General features: G+C 35.6%; 1 protein-coding gene across 4 annotated transcripts in view; it reads left to right on the plus strand.

Annotated features, from left to right (window-relative positions):
• GRIK2 (glutamate ionotropic receptor kainate type subunit 2) overlaps window positions 1-13,367 on the plus strand; it is a 368,787-nt gene that overhangs the window by 321,648 nt on the left and 33,772 nt on the right. For all 4 annotated transcript variants that reach the window (XM_042017417.1, XM_042017416.1, XM_042017418.1 and 1 more), the window contains one exon: window positions 7,710-7,935. In XM_042017417.1, the coding sequence (XP_041873351.1) occupies window positions 7,710-7,935 (226 nt within the window). The remainder of the gene's footprint in view (window positions 1-7,709; window positions 7,936-13,367) is intronic.

Raw genomic sequence — 13,367 nt, forward strand, 5'->3', positions numbered from 1 at the left:
GCAGAGTGAACAGAAATAGGTTTATCTTTACAAACATCCAGAGTATAGGATATGCTTTAGAAACAGATTAAGTTTGATTAAATTCTTATTCCTATTTATAAAGGAGGAAACCTGCAGAAGTGTGGGATATATCACACTTGTCATGTTCCACAGTATTTTACAACAAGAACCCTTGTGATGTTAGTTATTATTCAGTAGAGGACTATATATCGTTCTGGTGTAAAAGGCAAGAAAGTTCTCTGAAATCCATTAGTGATTTTGGAGCTATGAAGTCTTATCTCCAGGTCAAAGCTGATAGCAAAAACTTATTTCAATAGCATTAGGGTTTGGGTTTTTTTAACCGTAAGTTACTTGAAATATTTAACATTTGTTCAAAATCTTTGGGTTTTAAAACAAAAAGTCAGCACAATCAGGGCAAGAGTGAAAATGTCTTTCTCAGAGCACTGCATTTTTCATTCCTTATAGCACTATTCTTGGCAGAAACACCTTTCCTTTTTTCATTTGTGCTCTATGGACCATAAAAACTGCCTTTACGGAGGAGAGAACAGTGTATGCATTGGTTTTATTGTTTTTATGCCAACACAACAAAATCTAAATTGTCTGGTTCACTTAGGGGTTTTCAGGGCTCAGTGGTTCTGAAAAAATAGGGAAAAAATTAAAAAAAAAAATAGAAAAGTAATACTCTGAGGTCAAAGGGTTAGAGTGAATGAGACCAGGATGAAAAAGGAGAGTGTCTTTTTCATTTTTCTGTGATGACTGAGAAGAATCTAGTCGAATAGCTCTAGAAGACAATAAAGAAAATATGGTATTAGGTATTAAAGAGATCAGTATTTATAGCTAGTGGTTAAATTGTTCAAAAAATTAGATGATACTCAGAAGCCCACCTGAATTATGTTCTTCTGTTGGGTGATAGAGGACAGCTAAGCTGATTTAAGTCTGGTCTGCTGTCCAGCAAACTTGGAGTAAGGTACAATATTTTCAGGATACTTCAGGTGCTAGTGATTAGCCCTGCAAAAACTATGCCTTATCCTATAGCAATGGTTCAAAACTGTGCACTACACCTATCTGAATGCAGAGTTTGGATTGTGCATGGCACCGTAGTATCCTGTGGAGGCATCAGGTGCAGATATGCAATTAAGACAAAATTGTGTTTTAACATACTCAGCTATGTCAAAATGAATAATTATACTGCTTTATCTGCCTCAAAATCAGCACTTACTTTTGGAGTGTAGAATTAGCTAAGACTTAACGAGAAACTAGAAATTATTTTGGTTATTAAAACAAATTTAAATGTATTATTCAAAACAGAGTATCTTCAACAAGATGTGTAGTGATTTGTGAAAGCTAAAAATTAAGTGTGTAAAACCAAAAAATTAATAAGTATTGTCTTTTATTCTGATTCTTATATTTATCATTATTTCCTTGTATTACTTATTTTATTTATTTATTATTATTTATTACTTATATTACTGTTCAGAAGTCCCAGTAATGGACATTGTTGTCCACTTCAGAAACATTGAGTTGTTTGGAGAAAATAGTCCCAGTTCCAAAGAATTCAGTTTCATATTAAGAACTGGGAGAGGTGGACCAGTGTACACAGATACATATTACAGAAACAATCAAGTATATGAAGTAAACAATGGAGAAAACACATCATTGGTCATTGATAGGTATTTCAACAGTAGCAATCAACCATTACAAATTTCCATTTGGTGAGACTACAGGCAGGTGAGCAGTCTTTTTATGTTTCTGTACCATTTATTTTCATTTATGCTAGTGTTCAAATTCTTTCAGAAAGCCTTATCATTGAGTTTTGCTGTACTTATAATACTTCAGGAGAATTACAGGATTCCTAAAACATTCTTCACCTTAGGCTGTTTGTTCTCTCAGTTTTAAGCTTGCCACACTATGATTTGAAATGTATTCCATTAATTAACTTTGTTGATCTCTCTATTAATGGTACTAATCCTGTGTAGCCTAAAATACTGGAGACATATCCCTGATGTTTTAGAACATCTATGAGCCATAAGAGGATTGACTATAATAATTGTTTCACCTAAATTTGACATCTAGCCTTCTTATGTTTAGAAAAAATATTGAGATACATGAGTGCTTTTGCCATTATTAAGAACATCAGAAATGTATTTTCTAGTTTATTTCACAGCTATGTAGATTTAGGGCATATGTCAAAACAAAATGTCATACTTACAAAAAAAGAATAAGGAATTAATAAAATAACTTACTATATGAACTGTTAAGTTTGGATTCCTGTACTCGTGTTCAGCATCTACAAAGGGTCATGTATGAAAAAATTGGAGAATTTTATGAAAAAGTCTACTTGACTTTCAAAGGAATGAAGTGGAAAAAAAGACAAGAAAACACACTTCTCTGGATAATGACGGGCTTGCCTTTCTCTTGATGTATGAACTACATAAATTCACAATGCTTTTGGGGTTTGTTTGGTTTGTTTCTTTTGTTCTTGTTTGGTTAGGGTTTTTTTTCCAAAACAGGAAATTATATATTTTGTTTTGTTTTCTTGAAATTGCTCAAGGTCAAAATTTGAAGAGTCCCCAGAAATTCTTATTAATTACTGTACATAAGTTCATACGAATAAAGAAGCAAAGAAATCAATGAAAACTCAAAGTTGGAAGGCATCTCTACAGGTCCCTTACTCTTGTAAGAGGAGGTCTGCTTTCTTGATTGAAAGCATGGTGTTAAATTAATTTATTCAGAGTGCATGGAGTTAGATTAACTTATTCAGAGTTACATTAAGCTGTGTCAATATTTCCAGTGAGCTGATTCTACTACTTCTGTGAGCTATGTGTTCCAACACTTAGTTTTTCTCATGGGGAAGAATTTTTTCCTTATATGCTCAGAGAATTTCCCCTTAGCAGCTCTGGGTATTGCCTCTTATCCTGTTACCATGCATCTGAATGAAGAGAGTACCTTCAGCTTCTCTCTAACATTCTCTTTAGGTAATGGAAGAAGGTGATTAGATTCTCTGTAATCCTTCCATTCTAGGAACAACATTTCCATAAATTTTTCTTTGTGAGTTAAGATCTCCAATCTTCTGATCACTTTGGTGTATACTGTCTAATTTTAGCATGTCTTTGAACTCAGAGAACAAAAACTGGACACAGCATTCTTGGTGTGACTTGACAAGTGCCAAGTATTGTGGATTAATCACTTCCTTTGTTCTGGGCTTGGCTATAGTCTTGCTGATAATGCCTGCAGTTTACTTTCCTGCTGCAGAGATGGGCTGCTTACTCATGTTCTGCTAGCCGTCTTCTTGGGACCATAAATCCTTTTCAGCCACAATTCACTCCCACCAGTCAATTCCCAGCTAGCATGGATGCTTGGGATTACTTTTTCCAGGATAGACTTTGAATTTATCTTTCTTAAACCTGATGCATTTTCTGTTACACTAATTTCCAAGCCTCTTGTGACCTATCTGCATGGTAGTTCTTTCTTTCAGTATTTCTACATCTCCTCTCTCTTTTGTGTCATCCACAAATCTGATGAGGGTGCTTTCAATACCATTTTCCCAACTGCTTATAAAGATACTGAGTAGTATCAGGACTGACCCTCAAGGTACTCAAATCTTGACAAGATGCTAATCTGGCCTTGAGCTGTTAACCACGACTTCCTTTGCCAGTTAGCCACCTGTAGCTGCTTCATCTGTCCAGTCCTTATCCTTCCAGGTTGTCATCAAAGATGTTTTGAGAGACCATTTTGGACACCTTGATAAGGCTAGTACAGATTGGTCCTTTTGAAATCTCTTTTCACATGTCATTCTTTTTTGGCAATGCAGATGCCTAAGTGATGAGCTTGGTGAAGTCATTCAGAAGTGATGTTTCATAGTCTGTCCATTACAGACGGTCATAAAGAATGGACATTGCTCCTTAGGCTTTAAAAAATCCATGAATCAACTTTAGGAAAAGTGACTTGTGTCCACTAAGCCTGCAATGCTCAGGAAAACAAAAGTCGCAAAGCTGTTATACATAGTGTCATAAATAGAAAATACTGTAGTAGCATTGGGAGTCTGTGGGTTTTTTTCCTGACATAATGATTGAGATGTTTTAATTCTCATGGGGTGTAGAGTGCTTTCATAAAATATATCAGAACTAGGTTGATGACTTTTTAAAATTTTTTTCTCAAAATGTAATCTTAATTACTTTCAATCTTTCCTTAGTTACTACAGCCTTTTGAGTTTAAATACTGCATGGGTGAAAGCAAAGCTGAAGTATTTTCTGTGGCACCTAAATGCTTTCAGAATCCAGGAAAGAGGTTGTAAGCTATTATTAAAATAAAAATCTCTATTAATGGATCTGTAATTTTTCCTTCATAGAGAAATGTCAGAATTAGCCTGGCACATTATTACTGTGCATTTATCCAATCCTGACTTGTATCATGAGGTCTGCTTCCACATACTTTGATCCTTGTTTATTTTCTCATTTATTCAACATCCTGATATGTTGTGGTCCAAAGTCCTGCTGCTCAGATATTTCTTTCCAAGCCAGTGCTCCAGGATGGAGCAGTAAGTAACACATTACTGACAATGACTCATTCTGTTTCCAGACTCATATTTATACATAACATTAGGCTATGACTAACTTAGAGCCTTTGCCATGGTTGCATTTGTGGTCCCTGACAAGCACAGTTATCTTCCAATAATGTTTAATTTATGAATGCTGAGTATGACACTGACAGTATCCTCTGAATGTCAGTGTGAGGGCTACCATTTTATGCATTGGGTTTGATGTTGAGATGACTTTCTAGATTTGCTTAATCTTTTCATTTCCAGTTTTCCTATTAGTTAGCTCTCTTTTTTCTTCCAGTGAAATTCAAGTCATAGGCAGCTTTCTTACTACTCTGCATTGTCTCCAGCATTCCTGAGGGAACACAAGCATAGTAAATCATGTCACCACAAGTTATCTTAGACAGACATCATTTCTGGTTGATTTCAAGTTAAGTTGGATTTCCCGACAGTGGTTTCCAGTTAGATGAAACAATATGGTGAACTAACCCAGATGAAATAATACACTGTATTGATGGAGTATATAGGTTGATTAACCAGATTGATTTGCACACAGTGAAAAAAGGTGGAAACATAATGTAAATTGCAGCATCTGCTTCTAACAGTAGGAATGATACAGTCATAACCACTAGAAGCATATTAGAGTGTCATTTTCTTTAATTCAATGTCAAATGGGTTTCTGATGCTTTTGATTTTTCTGACTTCTTGATTTTCATCAATGGGTCTGCTGCATATTTTGGCAAACACAGGACAACTATCTGTGGTTATATTTTCCTAAATCAAATGATGAAGGTTTTTTAATTTAAGATTGAAAAAAACCCTCTTCTGCATTACAAAAAAAAAAAAACCAAACAAACATAGGGTTCAAAAGTAGAATGGCATTTTTCCCTGGCATAATTTCAGCTTTCAGAGGGAGAAGAAAGTAGTGCAAAAACATTGTAATGTTTTGCCTATATGAGAAAACTGAGACATCACTGTTAACTTTACAGTGGTGAGCCATGTGCACTGATATTCTAGGTTTTGTGTTCTCTTCTAAAGTCTCATTAATCATGTGTAGAGTGTTTTAATGTTTTTGTTTTAATTATTCCAATAAATGTGCTGTTCTGTGCAGGAGCTTTCTCTGATTTTGTTGATGACCTTTTTTCTTTTCAATAGTAGCAGTGGCTTCATCCTAGCTGATTAAATCAGTCATCATAATATGAACACTCTGTCCTTTACAGGATATTGTATTTTTTTCACATGTTCTAATGACTGAGTAGAAAGCAACCATTCCCCTTGCGAATATTTTTTCATCCCGGAGTTTATTTTTTTTTCTCAACAAAAATAGAAAAATACTTATGTATTACAGTTAATTCTTTTTTTTTTTTTATTGTATCTCATTTGGCTTTTTCTTTTTTTTTTTCTTCAACATGTGTCAGCAATGTGCAGGTAACCATTTACTAAAATTGTTTTCTCTGCCAATGTTTTATACCGCTCAGATTATTTGTAGTGGTTAAAATATTTACTGGGGTTAAGACTGTATGATAAAAGAATTAAATATGGGTTCTTGGTAAAATTTTACAAATACTGGAAAACGTTTATTTCCACCCTGTCTGCATTACACAGTATGTTAGATTCCTACAGACCTGATGTGTGTTGCTTGAAGTATATTATACCACAATGAAATATTAAATGCTTCCGAGAGTTATTTGATTAAAAAGAAACACTATGAGGAGAGATCCTATCTGTTTGGTCATCTCTATTCACAGAATATTCTGAAGAAAAATGTTTTCCTCTTTCATTGTTACTAACGTCTTTTGCAATCAGGCCCAGACTCTGTTCAGTACAATAACAATGCACATAATGCAGAGCCCTAAAATTCTTCAGTTTTGTTAGCAGTGACACTAGACTTAGTTCAAATGCTTGATTTGTTAAGTCCTCAAGCATAGTAAAAGAACTCTTGGATTCTTTCTCAGCAGGGGGAGAAAGTAGTCTCTTTTTTCTAAATAAATGTTCTTTTCATTCCACATACACTGCTAATTCTCTTTTGGGTCAGAATTTCTGGCTATCAATCAGCTGAACTTCAGAAATATTTGTAGTGTCAATCCTTGTTTAGTATTTCTACCAGAGCTGATGGCAGAAATATCTTTAAGGATGACATTAAAAGAGGAAAGACACCTTAAAAAGTCTGATAAAACTAGTGCTCACATGGTATTTACTAGGCAAAATTTAACATTACAGAACATTTTCTGATACATCTTGAGTTTGCTGTGTTATTAAACAGATGGGGCAAATGTGGTATAAAATGTTCAGTATTTCTAATACCTTCAGTTTATCCAGTCATTATGATCTCTTAAACACTGTATTTTACAAAAATGAGAGAAAGTAATTATCTTCTTTTTAAAGATCTGCGGGTGAAAAAAAGGAAGCAACTCCTTTGTAGCTGCACAGCATCAATTTCTTCCAAACTACTGACTCCTTTGTCCCAAATTACTGGCTCCCTTCTGACCAAAACAGTTCTTTGTATTCTGGAAATATTAAATCAGAAAACACATATTAATTTTTAGGACTTCCAGTAGACAATTTCTGTAAGGCAAGCTAGCATTGTTATGACCAGAGAGTGATATTATCTCTTACCTAAAATCTTTCTCCAAGTATTTTTGTCATATATGATAAAATGTTATCTTCCCTCTCCTTCACAACTTTCTCCATATACTGCCATCTGTAAGTGCTTTGATTACTTCAGATTGGCACATTGTGCATTAGGTTTTCGGAACTGTTCAGCTGAGTGATTGAAATAAGAGTGAAATTTCACTTGTGCCAGAATCCACAGATTCTCCTAAAAAACTCAACAGCATAGTTGCTTATCTTTATGCTAGAGTTAAATACTTAATAGTTTTCCACTCACCTGAAGTACTTGTAGGCCTTCCTCTTGCATAAAAATATATAAAAAATAAAAACAGATCAACAACAGATATTTCACATTTGACAGTCTGTCCAGTTGTTTATTTTTACATGGAGAAGATGAGAAGTACAGATGAGATGAAAGGCACAGGCCCCCTTAGAAAATTGCCTCGGTAAAACCTGACGTATACTAAAATCTGAGAAGAGAGAATGTGCAAACTGAGAATTTGCTTTTACTCTTATAAGCATATTATTCTCATTCATACCGCACCTAATATTTGTCTTTCAGAAATCCAAAATCTCCACTTATGACAAGATGTGGGCCTTCATGAGCAGCAGGAGGCAGTCAGTACTTGTCAAAAGTAATGAAGAAGGTATCCAACGTGTGCTTACCTCTGATTACGCGTTTTTAATGGAGTCGACAACCATTGAGTTTGTCACACAGAGGAACTGTAACCTAACACAGATTGGAGGCCTGATAGACTCCAAAGGTTACGGCGTTGGAACTCCCATGGGTAGGTGATATGTCAACCACTTGTTCTCTGTTCGTTAATCTTGGTTGCTGCAGTAGCATAGGATACAGTCCGGTACACCATTCCTTTCTCTGTGTTGCTAGCATTTACCTCTATTTTCTTTTTCCCAACCAGGAGAAATACATATTTTGTCAAAGTTTATGAATTTTGTTGTATTTTCCAAACAGAAAACAGTTGTTGCTTTATAAATAGTTGGATATTTTCATATGATAAATTTGCCTTGCATGGTGCCCTTGATATCTTCAACAACAACAACAAAAGTGTTGTCACAGTCACAGTACTTTATTTTATAAAAAAAATTTTAAAGATGTTGATCTCTGTTTTTAGAGAATGAAGCCCTAGTAGTGGAAGAAAATGCATTAGAAAATGGGGCTGATGCTTCTAAAGTGAGAGGGCTAATCACTGAAATTGTTAAACGAGAAGGAAAAATTCCATACCATGCCACAGACAAAACAAATTTTGATTTAGCCTTGTGGGATATGGCTTTACATATTGGCATGGAGATTCCAATCCTTTAATTGCTTTCCAGGTCAGCTTTTTTTTACTAAGTACAAAATTTTAGCTGCAAGATTAAAAGTCAACTACAGGTATTGGCTTGGTTCTAGCTTGGCTCCTAGAATGCACAAAATGGGATTAAGCAAGAACTGAGCTCCCATTGAGTACAGGTATTTTTTTAAGGACATGAGATGAAGATCTGGCTTTAGATTTCGGAACAGGTGGGAATAAAAAGGGTGTGACACAAAGACTGTGAATGCCGCATAATGATTCTACTTAATACAGTAAGGTTGTTCTCCTTACTTATTTCTCAGGCAAATATATATTTGAACTTAATTTTTAACAAGAATTTATCATTTTGTGATTGATGTGGATATGTTTTTATTTTTTCTCAGGTAGCTGTTATGTTTGGTACTGTTTTTATCTGTGTTGATACCATATACTAATCATTGTAATGGAAAATTTGTGTCCAGTAATTTAAATCAAACACATGGAAAGGAATTTTAAGAAATAAAGTTTACTGGAATATCTTGGATAAAGAGGTATCTAGCATTATCAAATACAGATTTGCCTATATATGGGATATATTTACTGCTACTTCAATAACATCCTTGAAATTTTCATTATTTCAGTAATTTTCTCTGTAATGGACACCTGCTGAAGGAATTATGATTCTGTTCATTCTGTCTTCGAACAGTTAGTTGTTAGGAATCCAGTTTTGGTTCATACCAATTTTTCCACCCTGTTCTGCTGTGGCTCTTGTATTGCTGGATATATTCTGTAGACTTGTAAACAACAGAACGGACTGGTCTTCAGTCCTGCTGGTCATTTTGGCATCTTGTATTTACTTATATATAAAATTTTTTGTTATTTTGAGGATGAAACCCACCTTCCATTTATCTTTAGTACGGATAAAATCAAATCTCAGGGATAGTTTATAATCTTTGAATAATCTGCATGCAAATTTGTGAAGCATCTGAAGCACACCCCAGAAATTTAAGTGGACATTGAAATGCCAAACTGCTAGGAATCAGAGACCAAAGCAATCTAGAAATTATTCTGTTTATGTGTAAGTCAGAGAAGCATCATAAACACCAGAGAAAGCAGCTTTAAAACAATGATAAATCCAGAAATAGAATTCTGAAGTTTAAGTTTAGGGGAAGAAATGCTGAATGTAAAGAGGCAAGGAAGTTAAGTAAACTTTCTGTTGGTCTTTGTCCCCTACTTCATATAGGGAGAGTAGGCACTATTTCTTCACTAACTTTGAGTCATATCAAAGACATCATTCAGCTCTTATCCACCCGCAAGATTCCAAGTAACAACAAATTATCTATGTCAAGAAAAGTAATAGTGTTGTACAAGAGGGTATGTGAGCTGACAGCTGTCTTGAATCAAGATGAAACAAATAGAGGACATACCTGCAGGAATCAGTGATCACCAAAGGAGGGAAAATAAGAGTTGAAACAGTGTTAAACTTAAGAAGTTGAAGAAAGATTTGAAAAAAAGATGACAGCTTCATAAGGGAAAATAGAGAAGAATGTAAAACAGGATGTAAAGTAAAATTCTTCACAAAACAAATGAAGGTATAACAAAAGAGCATCTTGGGCTTTCCCAGAACAGCTAAGAATAAGAGATTAATCTAATATTTGGGCAGTATCTATAAAATGCTGTTGAGAGAGCTGACATTTATAATGGGTTTATATCCTGTGTGTTAGGTGCACAGTTTCAGAAGAAAGGGATTGTGCAACCTCTGCTAGAATGATGCATAGTTTGCACATATATATTTGAAAGGAATCCTTATGAAGAAGCAATTCCATGGTGTCTGTCAGAAAACTTTTGTTAAATATTTTGCTTTATTGAAGCTAAAAAGTATTACAGAACAGTGGAAAATGCAAAATATTCTCATGCATTATAGCTAATCTCATTTCTACAGGAAAAAGTAATTCTGGAGAAGTTAAAAGAACTTATGACATGGTTATATCTATAGAAGTAGATTACATCGTTATTTAATTACTACAAAAGAAGTTTATAGACATGCAATTGAGTAATATCTTTTTAGAGTTAATAATCCTAAGAGTAACTTGTCAAGTGCTTGGAAAACTGCGGTGTAATGGCTTCACATACAAAGTATGTGTTACTGCTTTTGCCTATTTGAGAAGCAGCTTGTCTCCAAGCAGAACAATACAGAGCTATTTGTGTTCACAGAACCATAGAATCACAGAATCACAGAATATGCTGTTTTGGAAGGGACCCGTTGGGATCATTGAGTCCAATTCATGACCCTGAACCGGACACTCTAAAAATCACACCATGTGCCTGATTGTTCAAACACTCCTTGAATTCTGTCAGGTTTGGTGCTGTGACCACTTCCCTGGGGAGCCTGTTCCAGTTACCAACCACCCTCTAGGTAAAGAACCATTTCCTGATATCAAACCTAAAGGTCCCCTGACTCAGCTTCATAACATTCCTAGTCCTGTCACTGGCCACCACAGTGAAGAGATCGGTACCTGCCCCTTTGCTTCCCCTCACGAGGAAGTTGTAGACTGCAATGAAGTCTCCCCACAGTCTCCTCCAGGCTGAACAGACCAAGTGGCCTCAGCTGCTCCTCATATGGCATCTCTTCCAGACCCTTCACCATCCTTGCGGCCCTCATTTAGATGCTTTCTAATATCAAAGCTGCCCCCAGCACTCGAGGTGAGTCCACCCCAGTGCAGAGCAGAGCAGGACAATCCCCTCCCTTGTCTGGCAGGCGATGCTGTGCCTGATACCCCCCAGGACACTGTTGGCCCTTTTGGCTTCCAGGGCACTGCTGACTCATGTTCAACTTGCCATTGACCAGGATCCCTAAGTCCCTTTCCATAGCATTGCTCTCCAGCCTCTCATTGCCCAGTCTGTACACACAACCAGGGTTGCCTTTTCCCAGGTTCAGAATCCAGCACTTGCCCTTTTTAAACTTTGTATGGTGTTACAGGCATGGTGTTGGGAAGATATAGATGTCATCTGCAAAATTTACAAAAAATCCAGTTTATCTCCTGGAATAGTGGCTTGAAATTGCAGAAGTATTTGCACATAAGGTTAAATTTGTAGAATACAGTTGTTACAGGTCTTATGTTGACTACAGTAGAAAGGATATGGCTACTTTTGGAGAACAGCTCCAAAGGAAGTAGGTGCAACATATCTTGATTATTTTGAAGGTAATGGAATAATAGTGAGAACATAATTTGCTTGAGTTTAAGCTGCTACAAGAAAAAGAGCTAAAAGCTTTCCTAACAGAAAAATATGCTATCAGTTTATGACAAGATAATCACCTGGAAAATGCAACCACCCGAATATAGCACCAGTTTAGAGTATTGCAGTGAAAGCTCTCTGAGGTTAATATTTTAAATTTAGAGAAAGAATGTTGCACAAGATTAGGAGAAAAAAAACCCCAGTGGATCAGGCCATAGGTTCATAGGTATCAATTCCTTCCAAAAAAATGGAGAAGCTAAATATGAGTTTACATGATTATTTTACTTCCTCTAGAAGCACTAGTGGATTAAACAAAGTTTAGATTGTTAAAATGTAACTTTGATGAAGGAAACTGGAAATCATGTACTTTTGGCATAAAATAGGATGGTCAGAATCAGCGTACATCTTTAAAATCAACAAGACACAGTGATGCTTGAAATAGATGCAAGGCAGAATTCTTTGCTGCAGTGAAATATAAAGTAGGGAGAGTGAATTTGGTAAGTTATGCATACAACCACTCATTCTCATGATACGTATTTTTAAATTAAAGTTTCATATAAACCAGAATTCATTTTCAGTCAGCCACCTCTGGTGCTAGGCTAAAAATCTTGATGTATAATGTAAACAGAACAGACCTGGGATGAGATGTTTGATAGCAACTGATACTTTGGAGCAGATAAGATAGAACCTTGTAAGAGGTCGTGTTTGTTTTGTTTTCTATCTTTGCAACATTGTTTATAGCTTTGTAACCGAGAGTATAACACTTGCTTTGCTGGAGGACATTTGTTTGCTTCTTTTTTTTATCTTCCAGTTTGAAGATTCACACGCAAGGGGTTTTTATTTGCTTTATTCTGGTATGTTTTACCAGGAGGCACTGCTTTGCCCCTTCTGTGTTCTTCATCACTGAATCTGGCAGAGAGGAAAACTATTTGCATACAGTTTTCAACATAGTGTATAGTTGATTTCTATCTAACATATTCTAATAATATGGATATGTATCATCCACAGTTATCTATTAGAAACACACACAAATTTCTTTTAGTGGCAGGAATTTGTGTTTGTGGGGGTATTCACCTCAGCATCCAGTATTGATGTTCAAGGGAAGAAGGAGGGGAGGGAAGAAGGGAAGAAGAAAGAGAGAGAGAAAAGACACAAAAAGGAACTGAACAAAGCGGTAGTGGGAGAGGAGGAGGGAAGGATAACAAACCCTTTGGGCAGGCTAGCCAAATTATTCTTTCCATTTCAAATACTCTAAAGTGTTTATTATCATCTCTAGTAGTTTCAATTTCCCATTTCATCATCACGCCTGGTAGAAGTGTTTAAAGTTTGTTTTGTTCTTGAATAAAGCCCAGTTGGGATAAATCTACCATTGTAAAGAGTTCAAAATGTTTGTGATACATCCACATGCTTATGGTCATCCTATCAGACAGAAATTGTAGCATTTTTTTCAAGAAAACCTGGCCTATCCAAAAAATCTATGTCCTAATCCAAAAAATTTTATGTCCTACTGAAACACAGTTAATGTGACTTTCCTATGGTCAACATACTGTAAAACGAAGTAATATTAAGAGACAAATGCTATTTTCCATAATGAATATTTACTAACATTGTTGCTATTGTGAAGCAAACCACATGAAAGGTCAGAAATGTAGCTTCTATGCACTTTATATTAAAGCCTTAATGGCCTGTGA

Source organism: Corvus kubaryi, unplaced genomic scaffold (genome assembly GCF_017639235.1).
Source record: "Corvus kubaryi isolate FWS band 111438036 unplaced genomic scaffold, C.kubaryi_AGA036_p1.0 split3-73, whole genome shotgun sequence".
Lineage (NCBI taxonomy): Eukaryota > Metazoa > Chordata > Aves > Passeriformes > Corvidae > Corvus > Corvus kubaryi.